At 36.9% G+C, this 21013-nt stretch overlaps 1 protein-coding gene across 1 annotated transcript in view; it reads left to right on the top strand.

The window, feature by feature from the left end:
• The window catches only part of LOC118843321 (snake venom 5'-nucleotidase-like), a 95419-nt gene that overhangs the window by 27379 nt on the left and 47027 nt on the right, over window positions 1-21013 (top strand). Inside the window, exons 3-4 of the mRNA XM_036750906.1 lie at window positions 8680-9260; window positions 20820-20967. Of these exons, the coding sequence (XP_036606801.1) occupies window positions 8680-9260; window positions 20820-20967 (729 nt within the window). The remainder of the gene's footprint in view (window positions 1-8679; window positions 9261-20819; window positions 20968-21013) is intronic.

The raw sequence follows: 21013 nt of genomic DNA, 5'->3' as shown, positions 1-21013 counted from the left end.
GAAGGCATGCATATCTACAGTAACAATAGAGGGCAAGGTTTAGGTAGAGATTTGGGCCTAATGATAATATGAGGCTTGTGGCCTTAGGGGAAGGCCAGATCTAGTCGGAAGATTCAAGGACAGTTCAAGGGGGCTCCCAGAGACTATATTCCAGATTCAAGGAGGTTCCCAGAGACTGTGCCCTCATCAGCTATAGCTAGCATTTCTAGTACAGCGTTGAATAATAGCAGTAATAATGGACATCCTTGCTTGAGTTCTGATTTTATTGGAAACAGTGGAAAAGATGACTCATGATTTTTTTCTCCTGAGTAGATTTTGGTTTAATGAATTTTTTCTATCTGTTTGGAGGTGTTGAGGGCAGGAGGGAGCTCTTGCTGTCCAATTCTGCCATCTTGATTTTGCCTCCTGAAGTGATTTTCCTAAAACACAAGTCTGGCCAAATTCAATGTATCTAGTGGTTCCTTATTAACCCACAGATCAAAGAAAATTTTTTGTTTGTCTTTAAAAATTCTTCATAACCTGTTACCTTCCTACCTTTTCAGTCTTCTCAAATTTTACCTTTCTCTATATTCTTACTTTGCTCTATATTCTAGTAACACTGGCTTCCTTGTAGTGACTCACATAGACCCTCCATCTTATCTATGCCTTTATAGAAGATGTCCGCCATGCCTGGGATGCTCTGCCCTTTCCCCTATGCCTCTTTTTCCCCCATGCCTCTTTTTCCCCCTCTGACTTCTTTCAAAATTCAGCTCAAATTACTTCTATTCCTGGAAGCCTTTCTTTAGTTCCCGTAGCTGCTAATGTTTTGCCCTCTCAGAGTGCCTTCCATATAATCTGTATATGTTGTATCTACCTAGTTAACTAACCTGTTGTTCCCTTCTCCCTCCAGTTAAACTGTTTTTTGTTTTGGTTTGTTGTTTTGCTTTTAATTCTGTTTTCAGTTATTCTCTATAGTCCTTTCTAGTCCCAAGTTTGAATCAGTACAAATTCCAAATTAATATGGTGAAAATTAATTATTTTACTTTAGGTTTAATATGTATCTGTTTATTTCAATAGTCTTTAATTCCTGACTTTATTGTTATTAATTACTAAGAATTAAGCAAGACATTTAAGCTTTCTGGACTTCAATTTCCTTATTTGTAAAATGAAAAAGCTTGATTTCTGAGTTCTATCTCATCTTTAACATTCTGTGATTCTAAAATTTCATCTGAGAAGTTTATCTTTCTCATGATATGAGTAGGAAGACATTTTGTTAATTTGCTTTTCTTCTTTGCATAATAATGATATCCTTGCTCTTTCTCTCTTCCTGCTTTTTAGGAATGTTGTAAGAATAGATGATAGCCAAATTTTCCAGGAATCTATGCTACAATTTTGGAAAGCTTCATTAATGGTTTTAGGTAACTAGGGGAATTCTTAGTAAATTACTAGAAAAAATTAATGGACTTTCAAAGCTTATTAATTTAGCCTGAACATTAGGAGGATATGGGGTTGGAATTAGATATGCATCACCCTAGACATGGAGGGAAGCCAAATGGTTTTTCAACATGGCTCCAAATTACCTGATAGTCTTTTCTGGCTCTCCATACATAATTAGTAACTCATTCATGCCTGTACATTTACAACTGATGTGGTTCTGTTAAGAAAAAAAACCTAAAATTCATGGTTTAACAAACTAGAAAATATCAGTAGAGGGAAGTTAGGCTGAAGATGATGATATACTAGGAGGGGTTGAAAAAATGGGTACCTGGATCCCAAAATGCCCTAAGACCATGTCTAAGTAACCCAGCTCCCCTCTCCCCCCACACACCATGAGATAATTCCCTGCTTGTTAGAGGCTCAGACAGAGATGACAAGTAATTCCCTTCTCAGAGTAGATACATGGATGCTGACCCAAGGACTCTCTTGGAGCCAGATCTCCAAGGTCCATGCTTTTGGCAGCTAAATAAAAAAAACTGGCTTTTCTCCCTCAATGTCTGGTATTAACAACTTTGTCTCTGTTGACTATAACAACAGTGCTACTTACCACCACTGTGACTGTGTAAGGCCAATAATACCAGCACACAGGAGGGCTGCCAGCATAGGTTCTTTGATCTGCTTTTCTAAGGGAAGCAACTTTAAGGGGTTAACAGTCTTACTTTAGTTAAACATACATATACTATTCACTTAGCTCAGGGGGAAAAGCTAGCACCGTGAACTTCAGAGAGAATACAAACAAAAATTATGAGCATACGTTATATAAACAGAGCAAATAAACATGAATCAGCAGACAGGCTTCTAGCTGTCTGTCCAAGCAATACACAAATAGTTACCAGAGAGAGAAGCACCAACATCTGGGTTTTCAAAGGGGAGGGGTGCTGCTTCAGTGGCTACCCAGAGTCTCATCACCAACGCTTTTTTCAATGAGTATGCCCCCAAAGGCAAAATGCTAACCTCTGAGTTTATATACACTTCTTCAGGGTCAAAGGGCATCAGAACCATGTGACCCAAACCCTCATGTCTTAGCCCTTCTTGTGACTTAAAGGCTTGCTCAGGGTCAGAGGGTAGAACTAGGCCTTCCCTTGACATAAGCAGGTCATCAGAGACTCCTGATTTAATCAAAGATTCCTTAGGTCTGAGAAGCACTCCAAAACAAAGACAACAAAATGTCCACTTTGCTTGCCATTACATTTGAAAAGCAAAACTCATCAAAGGTACTTGGTTACCTCAGCATTCCAAAGGAGAAAACCACCCTAATTACCACAACACTGACACCCTGAATTTTCTCATCAATAGATCACTGATACTTGCTTCTAAAGACACCTGGACCCTTTGTATTACCTAATTAGCATCCTTAACATTCCTTTTTCTACCCCTTTCCTATGTAAGTTTTAGATTCAACCCCATTAAGTTGCAAGTTCCCCAAAGGAACTTCGCCTCTTACTATTGGTTTTAAAATGCATTTTTTGCCACTTGACTGAAAGAAGGCTTGAGTATGTGAATTTGTTCCAGACAATTCTGCCTTGGCATTTTTTCGGGATCCCAGCACCCCTAAACCATGTAAGCACCCCAAACCTCTTCAGCATGATAGCTATTAAGTATTTTATGTATTTGAAGAGCTGATACCCTGGAAGAAAGATTAGAATTATTCATTTATTCTCAGAGAATAGAACTATGAGCAATGGGTAGAAGTTGCAGAGAAGTAGACTCAGTAATGAAGTATAGAAAAAATATTGTAAAACTCAGAGCTATCCCCATAAATAGCCAAAGATGACAAAATGGGAAAATATCAGTGTTAGAGGGTCTGTGAAAATACAGTAACATCAATACATTGTGAATTTTTCTAGCTATTTTTGAAAAAAAATTTAAGAACTATACAAAAAGTAACTAAAATGACCATGCCATTTGACTTGTCATCCTACTAGTAGGCATATGCCTTAAATAGTTCAAATACAGAAATATGACTGAGAGGGTGTAGCCAAGATAATGGAGTGGTAGGAAGCAGTATGGTGAGAGATCTTCTAAAAACTTCTCCAAATGCCTCTAGAAAATGGACCAGCCTGAATCCTGATTGGGCAAAAATAGAAAAAGTCATGGAGAGTCATTTGTCCAGCTCAGCTTGCAGGACACTGGGGATAGGATCAGGCACAGAGGTAGGGAATCAGTGGACTCAAAGCCACATGTGGCCCTCTAGATCCTTGAGTGTGGCCCTTTGACTGGATCCAGACTCCACAGAACAAATCCCCTTAATAAAAGAATTTGTTCTATAAAACTTGGACTCAGTCAAAAGGCGGTACCCAAGGACCTAGAAGACCACGTGCGGCCTTGAAGCCACAGGTTCCCCTGGGCTAGGAGTACACCAAGTAGAGTACTACAATGTCCAGTGAGAGGCTGTATAACAGAGCAAGAAGAGGCCCTAGACACACACCAGGACTTCACTAGATCTATACCAGGGCACTGCAAATGGGGACAAGTGCAAACTGGCAACTTTGTCTCCCATTACTCCATTCTAGGCTGCAGATCCAAGGCAGAATAGGAAAAATACTTGCACAGGGGAGTGACATTCCTGGGTAGAGAGACACTGGTTATGTATGGAAAAAGGATGAAATTCAGAAGCCAGCAGTAGCAGGGATATGGCTCAGATTACAGGCACTTAACAGTGTCACACATCTATTGCAGCCTGCAGAGGAATAACAGGCAGGAATTGCAGACTAAAGGGGAGTCTACAGTTTTGCTACTCAGAACCAATAGAACTTTCAGAAAGTTGGCTGAAAAGGCAGAGAAGAAGAATGACTGAAACAACTATAAGGAAAGCTTCAGAGAATAACACAACTTGGGCAAGACCCAACTAGAATTCCTGGAAGAGATTAAGAAAAAGGTTTTTTTTTTTTAAGAATTTAAAAATGTTTTCATAAAAGGGATAAAAGAACTTGAAAAAATTGGGAAATAAATGAGAGTATGGAAGAAAGAATTGGAGGACAGCTTGGCACAAAAGGTTAAATAAAAAAAGGCCTGGCCTATGAAACAAATTAGCTGAAAATTAGGATGGATGAAAAAGAAGCCAATGAATCCACGAGGCAGCAGGAAATATTAAAACAAAGGCAAAAAGCTAAAAATATGAATAGAAGAAAATGTAAATTATTTCATAGCAAAAAACAACTGACTTAGAAAAGAGGTTGAAGAGGAAGAAAAATGAGCCATTAGACTGTCTGAACACCATGACTGAAAAAGGAACCTAGATGTTATATTTCAATAAATTTTAAAAGAAAACTGCCCAGACCTCTTAGAACCAAAAGGCAAAATGGAAATAGAATCCACTGGTTACCTCCTGGGAAAAAAAAAAATGAAAACTCCTAGGAACTTCATAGCCAAAATCCAGAGCCTCTAGGTCAAAGAAAAGAAAATACTGTGAGCAGGCTGGATGAAAAAATAAGTATTGAAGAGCTACTATCAGAATTGCACATGATTTAGCAGCCACGAGAGAACTTGGAATATTATATTCCAGAAGGCAAAGGACATTGACTTAAAACTTAGAATAACTTAACCAGAAACAATTTGTAAAATACTACAGAGGGAAAAAATGGCTCTTTAATGAAATAAAGGACTTTCAAGCATTCTTGATGAAAAGACCAAAGCTTCAGAGAAGCTTTGATGTTCAAACATAGGAGTGAAGAGAAACATAAAAAGATAAACATGAATGAACAATAATCATTTATAATGATGTTTATCCTTTACACAAGGATAAAGTGCATACATTCAACTATGAATTAATAATACCTATTATCAATAGCATTCATGCATAGACACAGTTCAGTTATATGAGGCCTAGGAGTGGTTCTGTTATGTCTTGGTGTTAAGAAAAGAATGGAAAAAGAGAGGAACAGGAATACATTGAGGGGAGGTGGGAGGAAGGAAAGTTAGAGAAAATTATCTCACATAATCAGGATGCGCAAGTAGACATCTATACAAACAAAGGGTGGGGGGAACAGCTGACATTTGAATCTTACTCTGATCTCAACTGGTCAAAAAAAGAAAAATGCAAGCAAAACAACACACATATACATATATATCCATATATGTTTACATATGATAAACAAGTTATGGCATATAAATGTTATGGAATACTATTGTGCTGAACTCATATCAGCATAATGACAAGCTAGGTTTCCAATAGACTGATGATGAAACATGTTACCCACCTCTGATAGAAAGGTGAAGGACTCAGGATGAAGAATGGGACCATATTCTTTTGGTAATGGAAATTTGTTTTGATTGATTATACATGTTTTTCATAGGTTTTGTTTTCCTAGGGTTTTCATTTTGGGGAGTGTGAGGGAGAGGTTTGGCATGAGAAGATGAGAAGGTGGCTTTTGGCTGATTAAAAAATTTTTCTTTTTAAAAGAAAGGATGTGAATATATCAGAAGTATTTTTGGTGGCAGAACTGGGAAAAAAGTGGGTGCCTATTCATTGATGAATGACACAAAAATTATGGTACAGGAATGGAATGGAATGGAACTGATACAAGAAATGATGAATATGATGAACTGATGAGGAGCAAAGTAAGAACAAGGAAACCTATATACAATGATAAAACGGTAAACAGATGGAATGATGAAATGAAGCATTGTGTAATGATAACTCTTTTCTTTCATTAGAAGGGTGAGGAATGATGTGTGTAGAATGTTGGCTGTGTTGTCAGACATGTTCAGAGCGTTAGCTGGTTTTGCCAAATATTTTTTCAGTCATCTTTGTTACAAGAAAAGTCTTGCTAGTTGGTGAGATATATGTTAAAAAGAATGGAAAGAAAAAAGCAAATTGTCTTGATAAAACTTTTTTAATTTTTTTAATCACAGAAGTACCCAAAATTGGAATGGATTTTCATAGGTGATAGTGGATTTCTCCCTCACTAGCAGGCATTAAATAAAGTGTGGGTAATTACTTTGGGACATTTGTATAAAGAGGATAGGTTCAGGTTGGACCAAATCAGAGGTGTCACACTTGTGGCCCATCAGCTGTAAATGACCTGCAAATCTCCCAAGTACACCTGAACCAGATTATATTAAAATGTAATTGGGAAATGTTTAACAAAATAAATAAAAGTATAATCCAACATAGATAATGTTTGTGGTTTTTTAAGTCATTATGTGACCCACAGAGATCCTTTTCTATTTAGATTTGACACCACTGGAATAGATGACCTTTAAGGTACATGCCAACTCTTGGATTAGGTTATGGTCATCTGGGGCAAATGTGGGCTCTATTATATGGCTCCAACTACTTTTGGAGATTCTAGATTCTTGTGAGCTTTCATAACTCTTGGAATGCAAAATAGGCTGGAATGATAGAGGTCTTTGAAGTTATGTTAGGCCAAATGGTATTATATCCTCAAATGTGAGGTTCTTCCCTAAGGCGGTTTTATTTTAAATGTACCCTCCCAGAGCTGCATTACTATTGACATGTTTGTGTACATGATTAGATTATTTAGATACCAATTTAGATACTGTAGGAAAATGTGAGAATATCTTCAATTACTGCGTTCTCACCCTAAAAGTCAACATACAGGAGTCCCTGGAAGAAGTAACCTTGGAAGTGAGGTATGTTTCAGGGGACTCTGTGTTAAAACTCTTTAATTTGTTTAGTAATCATGGCATCCCTAAAAGCCACAGGCAAATATGATTAATAATACTATTTTCCTTTTTTCCTTCACAGTGTTTATAGATTTGTGTTTATGTCACTTGAGAGGCAAAGTGTTACAGAGAAAAGAGCACTATACCTGGATTTGGTCACCTCATTCCTAGACTTTTATAGTAGTCCACTGGTGGGTCTGCCTGCCTCAGGTCTCTCCCTACTCCAATCCGTCCTCCATTTAACTACTGATTTTTTTTAGAGTGAAGGTTTAAGCATCTAACCCTCTTACTCAATAAACTTCCCTACACCTCCAGGATCAAATAAAAAAATGCTGTTTAGCATTCAAAGCCCTTTCCAGTCTTCATATACTTTATTCCCCAAGATGTACTCTTCTATACAGTCATGTTGGCTTCTGTCTGTTGCATGAACAAGACACTCCCATCTCTTGGCCTCAGGCCCTTTTTCTGACTGACCCCCATGCCTAGAATGCTCTCCTTCCTTTGTTCCAACTATTGACTTCTCTGGCTTCCTTTAAGTCCACATTCAAATCCCACTTTCTACAGGAAATTTTCTCTAACCCCTCTTAGTTCTAGTACCTACTTTCTGTTAATTATTTCTTATTTATCCTGTAGATAGCTTGCTTGGTATATATTTGTTTGCATGTACTCTCTCCTATTATATTGTAAACTCCTTTAGGAAGGGAACTGTCTTTTGCCTCTTTTTGTATCTCCGCCACTTAGTACAGTGTCTGGCACAGAGTAGGCACTTAACAAATGTTTATTGGTGAATTTTTTTAGTATTACTCATTGACATTTTACCATCCTGCATAATTTTTTTCCTTCTCTTCTAGAACTTGTTCACTGAAGATTGACCCAATGTCAAACTTCTGTTTTTGTTTTCTTAACATCACAAGGGAACCAGTAGAGCGTGTGGGCCAGTCTGAATTTATAAACCAGAAAATTGAGGAGCAGTTGATTACTGTCATATATCTATAGCCATATCTATATTGTTTACAAAAGATTTACTACAGTACTCCTCTAAATCATAAACTATAAGCATGTGGTTTGAATATAATTCCACAAACATCTAAGTATTTGCTGTACACATATTAAAAGATTTAATCTATAGCAGCATTGCTTCTTTTTCAGTCTTTTCCATATTGTGATTGAAAACATTTTATTGATTGCTTTTCAAGTAAGAACAAATCGGCAAGTTTTCTGTTATTAAAAACATTAATATTGACTTGATACAACTTAACTTTATTTAGGTAGCATTATTCAGTCAATATTGCCATTAAAAAGGATATTTTTAAATCTTTCCTCGTTTTGAATCATACAGCTTTTTCATCCTTTGTCACCTGGAAACTTTGCAGCTTCCTCAGTACATTTCTGAAGTTTTATGATTTGTACATTTACTTTAACATAAAAAGTATATGTTAGATGTTAAAAATTCACAATTCAATTTTATTGGTTAATTTATTATTTGTAGACCTACAATTTCTTATTAAATGAAAGTAGAATATTCCTATTTTATCAAAGTAGTTACTAAACTTGTTGTTGTTGGTTTTTCATTAGGAAACCATGAATTTGATTTTGGCGTGGATATTTTGGAAGACTATAAAAAACAAATGCATTTCCCATGGTTTCTCAGCAATGTATATGACAAATTTACTTCAGAACCTCTTGGACATGGCATAGTTAAAAAAATAATTAATTGGAACAATATAACAATTGGCTTAATGGGACTAGTGGAAGAAGACTGGCTAGATACATTAGCCACAGTTAGCAAATCAAATTTAAACTATAAGGATTATGTTGAAGTTGCTAATCAAATATCTGTAGAACTTAAAGAAGAGGGAGCAGATCTTATCATTGCAATTACACATATGAAATGGATAAATGATACACGGCTTGCCCAAAAAGCTCAAGGAATAGATCTTATTCTAGGGGGCCATGACCATGAATACGGAATCAAGAAAGTTAATGACACATGGATTGTGAAAAGTGGATCTGATTTTAGGAACTTGACAAAGATAAATATAAGACGCTTTGGTGCATCTTTTCAGTATATATTTGAGAAATTGGACATTTTGAATCATTTGGAAGAAGATCCACATATTAAAGAAATAGTAAAAGATTATACCCAAAACCTACAGGTAAGTAAAATTTTATCATGGATATTGTCTTGGAAATCAATAGATCAACTTAACAAAGCCTCAAAGGTAAATGTTGTCACCGTCACTTCAAAAAACATAAAATTCTTAGCAATTAACAAAGCTTTGTGAAGAGGCAGTCATGTCATATCAATTTAATTTAATTTTATGAAGCTAGGAAAGCATAGTCCTGATTGTATTATAGTTAGGTTAGTGATTAACTAACAGGTTTAAAGGATATTCTTAAGCAATAATTATCAATCAATGTAAGTCTTAGGTGTCATATTTCATGGTGTCTGACAGGAATTGGTTATGATACATTTTCTGTTCATTAACTTTTTTGATGTGCTAGATGAAGGGAATTATCTATTCCTGTCACAGTTTCAAATGCTACTAAATTAGGTATACTCATTAATACTCTAGAATTATTCTGTGAAATTTAAGATGATCCTAATCTAGGTCATTTGATAAGAAAAATGGCTCTACCTAAAATAGAATGAAATTCATTAGGGCAAAGTGCAAAGTAATACATCAAGAAACAAAAGATAACCAACATTAGCTATAGAGTTAGGAAGAACTAGCTAGACAAAGTACTGATGAAAGTAGTAGTAATTGGTCAGAGAAGCTAAATATCATTGGAAAGATTGATATTTTATGTGTGGGGGAAAAAATCAAAATGGTATTTGAAATCATGAAATTAAATGAAAAAATCAAAACGATCTTGTGCATTATAAGAACTGGGAAAGTAGCCTTTCCTTTTTAGACCTCTTTTTAGAAAATTATGTTTAGTTTTGCTCTAAATGGCTTAAAGATAATGTGAACAAATTGTAGACTTAAGAAAAGACTAAAAGATAAAGAGATAGAAAATAGGTCCTCCAAACAAAGGTTAAAGGAATTACTTTATTGATTTAGAGAAGAGAAGGGTAAATTTGACTTTGTTCTTTAGATTCTTAATGGTAGCAGTGCTTGTCAGTTCCATAAATCCAGAAGAACAAGCAAAAGGAAATGGAATTTAAGAGGAAAATACATACAAATGGGCTGCTACTGGAGATTTTGAGTCTCTTAACTCTGGAGATCTGGCTCTTAAGTCTTGGTTATTCCAAACCTTTTCTCCTCTCAAGTCATCTGGGTAACCCCTGTCACCTCTGAGCAGAAGACCTCACCTCCTACTTTATTGAGAAAATTGAGGTCTCCTGTCATGAGGAGAATGTAAGGTTCTTGAAGGCAGGTACTCACTTGCTTTTTTATTTGTATTCTAAGTGCTTACATGCCTGTCAAATAGTAGTCACTTAACAAATTGATACATTAATTGATGAGTTCTCTCATTTTTCATGCCTCATATGTTGACATTGGAAGTGATAGTGTTGAAAGCTTCGAGGGATAGTTTCACAAGAAACATCAGTAAGGAACTAATAACATAAGAATGGAGAAAAATTATGGGATATTGATACCTCTCAAATGGGATTGAGAGAATATTAGCTACTCAATCATATATCTGCTTTCTTATTTTTATAAAAAATTTTGAGAATGTTTTACACATATATGGAAGTTATTTTCTTTGATCAAACTATGAAGAGGGAAACAAGATCAGATCTTTGTAGCTTTCTGTATGGAAAGGTGCTGAGAATGTAATATTGTGCTATGATTACTTTTTTAAATTTATTTTTACTTGATAGTGAAAAGCACTACTGTAATGGCTGTCCCTCAACAAGGAGTCTGTCATGCATGTATTGAGATCTTAGAAGAATACTTGACATATACCACCATAGTGATAATTCTTTTCATTGTAGGTGTGCTTCAAGAATATTTTACAAAAGCCTGCGTATCCATATTTTCATCAAGGATATCCTTAATACATGCATAAAACATTCTTATAAAATTTTTATAAAGAAAGAAGGCATATGGTTCAGTAATTATTAAAGTCTTATATTATTAACTACTTATTGGCAATATGCAAAATGGATGTTCTGTAGAGATCTCAAATTAAACATGTCAGAAATAGAACCCATCATATTTCCTGCAGGCCCACCCTTCTTCTAAGCTTCCCTATTTCTGTTGAGGGTACTATCATCCTTCTGTTCTCACAGATTTGCAACCTTGGCATTATCCTTGACTCCTTATCTCTCTTACTTTGTTTATTGAATCAGTTACTAAATCTTGCTCTTCCTATCTTTACATCTCTCGCAGCCATCTCCTTTCTACTACTTGTACAAGTACAGACCTTATATCACCTCTTTCTTGACCATTGGAGTGAATTCCTGATTGATCTTTCTCCCCTCACTCCAGTCCATCAGACACGTACAGCTACTAAAGCGATTTTCCTCAACTGCAAGTCCGACTGTCGTTCATTCTTCTTTTCATTAAATTCTAGTAGATCCCTAGTGCTTCTAAGATAAAATAAAAACTCTCCTCTTTGATTTTCAATTCCTTTAACAACCTGGCCCTAGCCTATTTTTCCAATCATTATACATTACTTCCCTTCCTGTGCCATACAGCCTTGCTAACCTGGGCTTCTTGCCATTCCTTGCACATGGTGCTCTATCTCGCATCTCTTTGCCTTTGAGTGGGTTTTCCCCCATTCTTAGAATGTTCTCCTGCCTCATCTTTACCTTATGGAATCCCTTACTTTATTTATTTCAACTCAAGCGCTACCTTCTTTGTGAGATTCAACTCCTTCAACTGTGAGTGCTCTTCCTCCCTAACCTACCTTTTATTTACTTTATATTATTTCTGTTTGCAATGTTTATATATGTATATATACATATGTATACAAGTTGTCTCTCCCAGAGCAGAGACTATTTCATTTTGCCTTAGTAAGTCTGATTATGAGCAAATATTAGGTATCAGTCAATTAATTATTAAAACAAAGCATAAAATGAGATATATTTTCACCAAGGGTATTCACTATTGTCATGGAGGATGTTTTGAGTTTGAAATGGAAGAAAGATGCTCTGTAGTGGTGAGGTTCTTCAGATGTTTCTTTTTATAGATAATATTCTATCAATTGCCTCAAACCACAGAACATTATAGGGTACCCTTAATTAGATTTGTGATTATTCAAGAAATATACCTCATGATCAATATAGGAAAAACTAAAAGGACTAAAAATGCCTGTTTTTTATATATGGCATACAATTTTATGGCCAGTTCATTGAATTCCTGCTGGAACTCTGCTTAAAGTTTGGATCCTTGAGGTAGGGAAGAAGGGACCTTCATTGTCCCCCTGTTCCTGCTAGTCCCTTAGATGTATATCATTTAGGAAGTGTATTATCTTAAAAAAGTATTTCAACTAGTCATAAGTGAGAGATAACAGATTGACAACCTGAGTGCTGTACTGATTCCCTCAGAGTATTGAAAAAAACTTGGAAGATCTGTGTGGGATAAAATAAGCAAGAACAAATAAATTGTGGAATAAATAAACAAGAATTACTCAGGGGTAGTAGGCACTAGTGGTTTATGATTAGGACCAGTAGCTAGAATAAACATATCAGTGAGATCATACGTTTGTTGAAATATTGAAAAATTATATGGGATCTCCAATTTCCCTAATTAGCATGTAAATTCTTACTTGTATGTTAGCAGTGCCTATCATACCGTCTTGTGGATAATAGGTAGATTCTTAGTAAATATTTATTTAGTTGAATTGAACATATGGTTCTCTTCCTATTGGTTAAGAAGTTTTCTTTCTCTCAAAGTTGGTCCAGATAATTTTGCTATGTTCAATTTAATAAATTCAGTGAACATATATTAAATGCCTACTATGTGCCAGGCACTGTGCTATACATTAGGGTTACAAATGTAGGGATAAAAAGAGAAGGGGGGGGTCATCCTGCTTTCCTTAGAGAGAGGAGATATCAATCTAGAAGTATATCTTTCTGCTCCTTTAAATATTGTTCATCCAGGGGATGTGATTGGGTTCCATCTAACTTTTGATTGCTTAATTTGGAGAGGCAAAGGGCACCCCAAACCCTATAGCCAAGGCTTGATTACTTCCCTACTTAATACTACCTAGTTCTACAATGAACACTCATAGAAAACAGCAAAGTAGTCTATTCATGCAAATCGTAGAAAAACAGAAATCAGAGAAGTTATACGTAGGAGAATGTATGCTAGACAACACACGGTGAAGGAACTCTCCCATTGGGAATGAGATAACTCAGCTCAACTAAGAGAGATGGTCCTGGATCTTACCCAAGGGAAAACTCCCAGAAGTCTCTAGACTTCTAGCTGGGAATATGAACATGATGGAGACTGCCAACTGCTCTCATGTCTTCCCAGATTCTTGGGTCAGATTCAGGCTGAGAACTAAAGCTGTCTGTCTCACCAACTCTACCTTGCCCCGCACATTGGGCTGGGCCTTCATTTCCACCAGTAAGGAGAGAGTCCCATAACAATGGACTTTGGGATGGGGGTTACATAAATATTTATTTTTTTAGGGGTTAACAATCTTACTTTAATTAAACATACATATATCATTTACTTAGTTCAGGGGGAAAAGCCAGCACCCTGAACTTCAGAGAGAATACAAACAGAAATTACAAGCAGAAATTATATAAACAGAGCAAATAACACAAACCAGTTTATCCATAGCAATACATACATAGTTACCAGAGAGAGAAGAAACAACATCAGGGTTTTTCAAAGCTGGGAGTGCTGCTTCAACAGCTACCCAGAGTCTTGTCACCAACACTCTTTCAATGAGTGTGCCCCCAAAACAAAATGCCTGCCTCAGATCTTACCTCAAATCAACCTCAACTCAGGGCCCTGGGGCACTTGATTACCTCCTTGCTGAGAAGCACTTAAACAAAAAACAGCAAAAAGTCCCATTTTGCTTGCCATTACGTTTGAAAGGCAAGATTCACCAAAGGTACTTGATTGCCTTAGCATTCCAGAAGAGAAAACAGAAAAAAAGTCCCACCCTAATTACCATAACATTTCCATCCCTTCCAGGATCCTTGGCTTTACACAATCTAAGTGGCCATGGATCCTGGAACAAATAGAGGCATTATACATTGCTATCCCATCAGAGAACTAAAGCATAATATTCACAACATAATAAAACATATCATTCAGTGTCATTCCCCAAAATACTTGTTTACAGTACAAACACCATCCACTCCTAGGTCACAGCAAGTTAAAATCTCTTTGGTCAATACAGAGTGTCCAAGCAAATTCCTTCTTGAGGGTGTGTCCTTCTCCCCATGCTGCCTTTGCAGGCTTCCTCCTGGCACCCTCAGGTACCAGGCATGCTTTAATGAGCGAAGTCCCAACACAAAAAAGTCCAAATAAAGTTCTCTTGGGGGTCTGTTCTCCCCACACTGTTCCAGCCCCCCACTTCCAAGTCCTGAGGGGCAGCTGGGCAACAAAGCCAACAGAGTGGGGTTCTGGGGGGGGCGTTCCACGGTACTTCCACCCACCCACCATAGACAGCTCCACGCTCCCCCTGGGTCCCAAATCATCCCAGGAGAAGGCAGCAAAAAAGCACACTCAGCACCTTGCTACAAAGTTTCCATCCTGCCCCAGGGCTGAATTCTGAGCCCCTGGGTTTCCTGTCATCTAGCTCCTGCTGGCCGCTCCTGGCTTCTGCCTGAATCCCCACGTAGGCAGCTCTCCACCTTTGCTCTCACCTCACCAAGGTCAGCTGGAAGGCAGTTCTCCTCTCTTGCTGGGTCAATATGTGGGCAGCTCACTGCTCTTTGTCTCACCTCACCAACCACTCCTGCCAATTCTGTATGAAGGCTGTTCTCCGCTTTTTCTCTTTCTTCATCAACCGCTCCTGCTGAGTCTGTACGATGGTAGTTCTCGGCTCCTGTTTCAAAGCTCCACATACAATGCAATCTCAGGACATTCACCCCTCCAGCACAGTCTGGTGCTGGGCTCACCCACTCAAGGCCTGGCTCTGGCCGTCTCCACCTCCCCCAAGCCTCTGCTTGTTTTCCTCTCACAGCCTCTGCTCTGGCCTGTCACCTGCAGAGTTCTAATGGGGTAGGGAGGGGAAAGGAGCGGTTATCTCCCAGGGGCCATGCTCTGGGCACCTGGGAAACCACTCCCATCACTGCTACTTGCCTGTTGTCCTTCAGGCCTCTGCTGCTCCAGGGGCTCCATAGAACCATCACCACCACAAGTATAAAGAGCAACCCAGTAACTGGGAAATATTCAACCACTATCCCAGTACCTCAAAACCCCATACTTGGCTTTTAATTTGCAAATCCTGAACAACTATGGCATTTTGTAATGATAATATTGCTAGCAGCTGCTGTGGCTGTGTAAGGCCAATAACACCAGCACACAGGAAGGCTACTAGCACAGGTTCTTTGATCTGCTTTTCTAAGGAAAGCAACTTTAAGGGGTTAATATTACTTTAATTAGACATACATACACCATTCACTTAGTTCAGGGGGAAAAGCCAGCACCCTGAACTTCAGAGAGAATACAAACAGAAATTACAAGCAGGAATTATATAAACAGAGCAAGTAACACAAACCAGTCTATCTGTAGCAATACATGCATAGTTACCAGAGAGAGAAGAAACATCATCTGGGTTTTTCAAAGCCGGGAGTGTGGGGGGCACTGCTTCAACAGCTACCCAACATTCTTTCAATGAGTGTGCCCCCTACATAAATTTTTAAAAGGCAGTCCTTTGCCCTCAAGGAGCTTACAATCTAATGGGAGTAGACAACACACAAAAGGAAACTAAGGTGGGGGGGGTGGAGTACCCAGGACAGGGGTATCATGTTTCATGGCATCCAGACCAAGCAGAGTTACAGGTGGAAAATGGAGAGTTATATGTAAAGTCCAGATCCAGCCCTCTGTAAAGAAAAGCTTTGGGAGTTAGTGCTCTACTCCACAGTCCCACAATCAGTGACGGGAGGAGGCTGAAGGAGTTGAAAAGGCGTTGAATATTAAAAATTAAGCATCAAGATGATGAGATTTTAGGTGAGCAGCTTATCCTTGGTGGGGCTTTCTGTTTCCTGGAGTCCAAACCAAGCAGAGCTGCAGGTGGAAAGTGGAGAGTTAGTTGGTAAATCCCTCTCATCTCCATTTCTTTCTTTTCTTTTGCCTACATCTCCACCTTCCTCTAAACCATCACTATCTCTATGTTCTAGCAATGTGTTAAACTATGTCTAAGACTAAGTAACTTCATTATTTCTCACTGTATTGCCACTATCCTGTCTTCCATTTTGTAAGCTTGAGGCTATTTACTTTTTCCTGCCCCTCACCGTTGATATCTAGGTAGTTACCAAGTACTATTGATTCTGCCTCCACATCTCTTAAATCTGTCTTCTCTATTCAGTATTACCACCCCAGTATAGGCCCTCATTACCAACCAGTTCATTGTTATAACATTTTGACAGGTGCTTTGACCCTACTCTCTCCTCCCTCCAATCTGTCTTTCATGTCACTCCTAAAATAATATTATACATAGGGATGCTCTGATCACTCTGTTGTTCAGAAATCATTAGTGGTTCTCTATTGCTTCCCAAGTAAAGTTTAAATTCTTTTGTCATGCAAAGCCCTTGCCAGTCTGGCCATATCCTGTCTTTAGAGCCTATGTCACATGTTTTCCTCTATATATTCCACATTTCAGAGAGCCAATAATAGAAATGAGGACACTTTCTTTCTCCTCATCTGTGGTCCCCCAGATCTCTATTAGTTTTTATTTTGTGATTATTCAAAAGATTTCCTTGATGATTCACCACAGGAGAAAACAGCTTTTGCTTGCTTTGGACTTGTATCTGGAGCTAAAACCCTGTAGTGTCTTCAGGGTCACCGGAATTGTCTCAGATATTCTGGATGCCATAAAAGGTAGTCTAAGACATGGATATCTTACCTGCCAGGTTCTTTTCAGTCCCCAAGCAGGTTCAGAAAGTATATGAAAACTTTTACTTTTCTAGAAGACTTCTGTTATTAAAATTCTTCTTTTTCCTGGATCATCTCAGGTTTGATTTGATATACAGTGCTGCCTGCGTATCTTCTTGAATCACTTGGGATGGTCAGAGGCCCTGAAAATTCATCTTTCCTTTCAGAGTATGAACATTAAGTGTGAATACAGAATTTGGGAGCTCCCAAACTGATCATGGTCCCAACTTGAACTTTTATGGGTTATGGGACAATGTGAAACAATCGCATTGCAAATCTTAACCTTACAAAAATAAATATCAAAGTACTTATGTCTACCCTTGTTCCTGGTTCTGTTAGTTGGATCTTAAGACTTTTTGAGGGTCAAAAGAGGAACGTCTTCTATGAGTCATCTGCAGTCCTAATGAATGAAGGTAAACTCATTTTTATCAGCCATTACAGGTTTCCATAAGATAAGATTAGAATTCTGTTTTCGTGGGTACTATTATGGAGAAATTTAGAAAACTTTGAGTAGATGACATTAGCAACTCTAAATAAAATAATTTCTACTGTAGTTTAATATGTAGTCACCATGGTATAATGGAAAGAATACTAGCTTAGAGACATTGGTTCTAGTTTAGACTACTAGCTACATGTCCTTTAGAGAAGTCACTTAACCTTTGGGTGACTCGGTGTTTTCATATATAAGATGATGGATTTGGATGAGATATCTCAGATCACTTTCAGTTCTGAAAGCATATAGTTCTTTTTTTTAACTTGAAGAAAAACTCATTTATGCTATTTTAATATTTTATATAAATATAAAAACTTTTTTCTATGTTATAAAAAATAGTTTTTCTCAAAAATCTTACTGATGCCATATAAAAAGATTTCAGTGGTATAGATTGTCCTACATAAAATAGTTATAGAAAATTATGGTTTACTCTAATACCCACATTTTTCCAAATATCAAGTGATAGAAAAGTCAGAGGATAAAAAGAATGAGGTTTAGAAAGTGTTAATCACATACAGAGTAATTGTCATCGCCGTTTCATTTGGTCTGTTTACTTTTCTGGTTTTTAAGACTCAAGATTTCCAATATTGTTCCTACATTACCTTCAGTTATTTCTTGGTTTCTCAGACATCTTTTAATGAGGTTTTAACTCTTAATCTATAAATTCATCATCAGTTCACTCAACAAATATTTATTGAGAACTTTTCAAAGTGTCTTAAACTTCAATGTCTGTCTTATTTTGTTCCTTTTCACAAAATGCCATACAAAATAGGAAGAAATGAAAGTATAATCATAACTTTTACTTGACCTACTAAAGGTCTCTCATTGATATAGTTCATCTTCCAATACATAAGTACTTTCAGAAATAGCTACTTCTAATGAGGTATTTCTAGTATAAGTCAAAATAAAGTCTTTAAAAAAATAAAAGAAACAAACTGGCTTTAATGATTAACATACTTTAAAAAGAGCTTAACTTCCCATGTATACAAAGTGCTTAACCCAGCCTTGTAGGTCTATACATTTTTTACTAGCTTTGGAAAAATGTTTCCCATATAATATAACATTTATAGCATCAGGCTTCTGAGGAAATTATATGCTAATTTTAAAAGTTAAAAATTCTTATACACAGACTGACAGTTTAAATTCAGCTTTATTTCTTTCAGTCTATAAATATATAGGTCCTTCATTTTTTGAAATCTGTCTTAACGTTTTATTTTATATAAGTAAGATACAGTAAGATCCCACTTAATTGGCAGAGATGTCCAGCATACTCATTTGTTCCAGATAGCCATCAACCTGAACATAATTTTTAAAGCTTCTAAATATAACAAGTGACAAGACCCTGAAGAACCAAAGACAGGAAAGTGATGAATGTCAGAGTGCCATAGAGTGGTTAAAAAAACAGAAGCAAAGAGATTCTGGTTAGTGGACAGCATAAAGGGAAGTTCCACCAATGCCCAAGCTCAGTGGTGCCATGGTCTGCAGGGAAATGGCAGAAACATGACAGCGAAGAGAAAAGAAGAGTTGAGGGGAGAGAGTGGTGACAAACAGGGTCAGCAAATGGCAGACGTGATACTAGGGGCTAGAAATGAGGAGAGGCAGCAAAGACAGGGAGTAACAGGGAAAACAGAGTATATCCCAGGGTAGGAGAAAGAATGGCATAACAGCCCAAGAATGACAAACGTAGAATTAAGGGGCCTTCAAAACACAGTAGCTCTCAGTGGCATCACTGCATACTACAAAAATTGATGATAATAATGCTCCCAAATCATCAAGAAAAGATTTCATTATATTCAGTATGCAATGTTTAGTAAGGAAAGAAAATATATAACTTGTTTAAGAAAGATTTCTATCTTTAGTAGTTGAAAAGGTTTTAGGACTTACAGAATTAACCTTCAGTTATTTGGAGACGTGGTTCATTCCCTAGCCATTCTTGATAACTGAGGTATTAGCAATACATAATTTCTTGTACTACATATTGAAGAAAGTCATTGTTGGGATTCTTAAATATATGTCTATGTTAATAGTTGTTTTTTTCCTGCCTTAGTGTCCACATTTCTTAATATTTTATATAGTGTAAGAAAAAATATTATGTTGGCCCTTGTTTCACAATTATCTTGGTATTCTAATGTACTATATATTCATTACTATGTTCCTTTTGAGTGTTTTAGAGTAAGGATCATTAAAATATAACCTTAAATGCCAGAAGGCTGAGTAATAATTGCCTTTTGTTAAGAAATTTGATAAGCTAAGTGATCCTGGTCAGTAAGCCTCTTTCTTTTCTGGCATAAAAAAAAGTTCTTTGGCCTATAAATCTCATGCTTTATCTACTTTTATGATAATCAGAAATTTGTTGTCTATTCTACCTAAAGCTTTCTGCTAGTAACAAAAGTAAAATAACAATGTATTTGATGAATTTAACAGGAAATATATTGTATTTAACAGAAAAAAAAGTTAAATCATATTGCTGAGATCAAGGCTAGGTAAAATCTAGGCAAGATTCTAGGATATAAAAATCTTGAAGAGTGTTTGTGGGAAGGTCATTGCATACATATAAGACTGCAATAAAGATAAAATTGGAGGAATGAAAATGTTCATGTATTGGCATCAGAAAACTGAGAAAGGAAGATAAATCAACATCTTGGTATCGTTAAATGTGATACATCTGCTATTCCAGGGGCAGATTCCAGGATGAAAGCCCAGAAAATGTGCTTTTTGTCTAGTATTTTGCCATGTTGGTGTTTGCCGAGACTTCTGCCCCTCTGTCCTGGTTCTCTGGGATTCAGGCTGATTTCAGGTTCTTGGAACCCTCTCAAGAACAGTGAATCTAATTTTGTCTTAGGTGTTCATGGGACCACTCTTGGTTTTGATTTACTTATTAGGAAATGGATCTCCTCTCATTTTTTTTCTGTGTCTGGAGCAAAACTGATATCTAATGGGAGTTTCTAAAACCTAACTGTTTATTATTAGACTGGTCTAGTAAACTAGCATACTAGTTTACTTAGTTTCTTACCCAAACAAGCTCTCAACCTAGGAATTTTCTAGAATATGTTCCAATGTTTAGGAAGCACTGGGATCTAGAGAGTAAAAAGGACAAAAAAATACTCTGTTTTGAGCTTGAAAGAGAAAAGTTTATTTTAAAAGGAAAAAGACTTAAACATAGAGGAAATTGATAAATTTTAAATAGCTCTTTCTTTTTCTTCTTTTAGTATATGTTAAAAGAAGTTCTCTGCCCAATTGACATGGAATTAGATGGACGTGCAATTACTGTAAGAAGATCAGAGAGCAACCTGGGAAATCTAGTAACGAATGCAATGTTGGAAGCTACTCGTGCTGAAGTAGCACTACTTAATTCAGGTGGTTCTATTACTTAACTTTCAAAAAATGTTGACTACATTTCAAA

Source organism: Trichosurus vulpecula, chromosome 1, assembly GCF_011100635.1.
Source record: "Trichosurus vulpecula isolate mTriVul1 chromosome 1, mTriVul1.pri, whole genome shotgun sequence".
NCBI classification, from domain to species: Eukaryota; Metazoa; Chordata; class Mammalia; order Diprotodontia; family Phalangeridae; genus Trichosurus; species Trichosurus vulpecula.
Note: the sequence above shows the minus strand (reverse complement) of the source record. Positions and strands in the feature narration are given on the sequence as shown.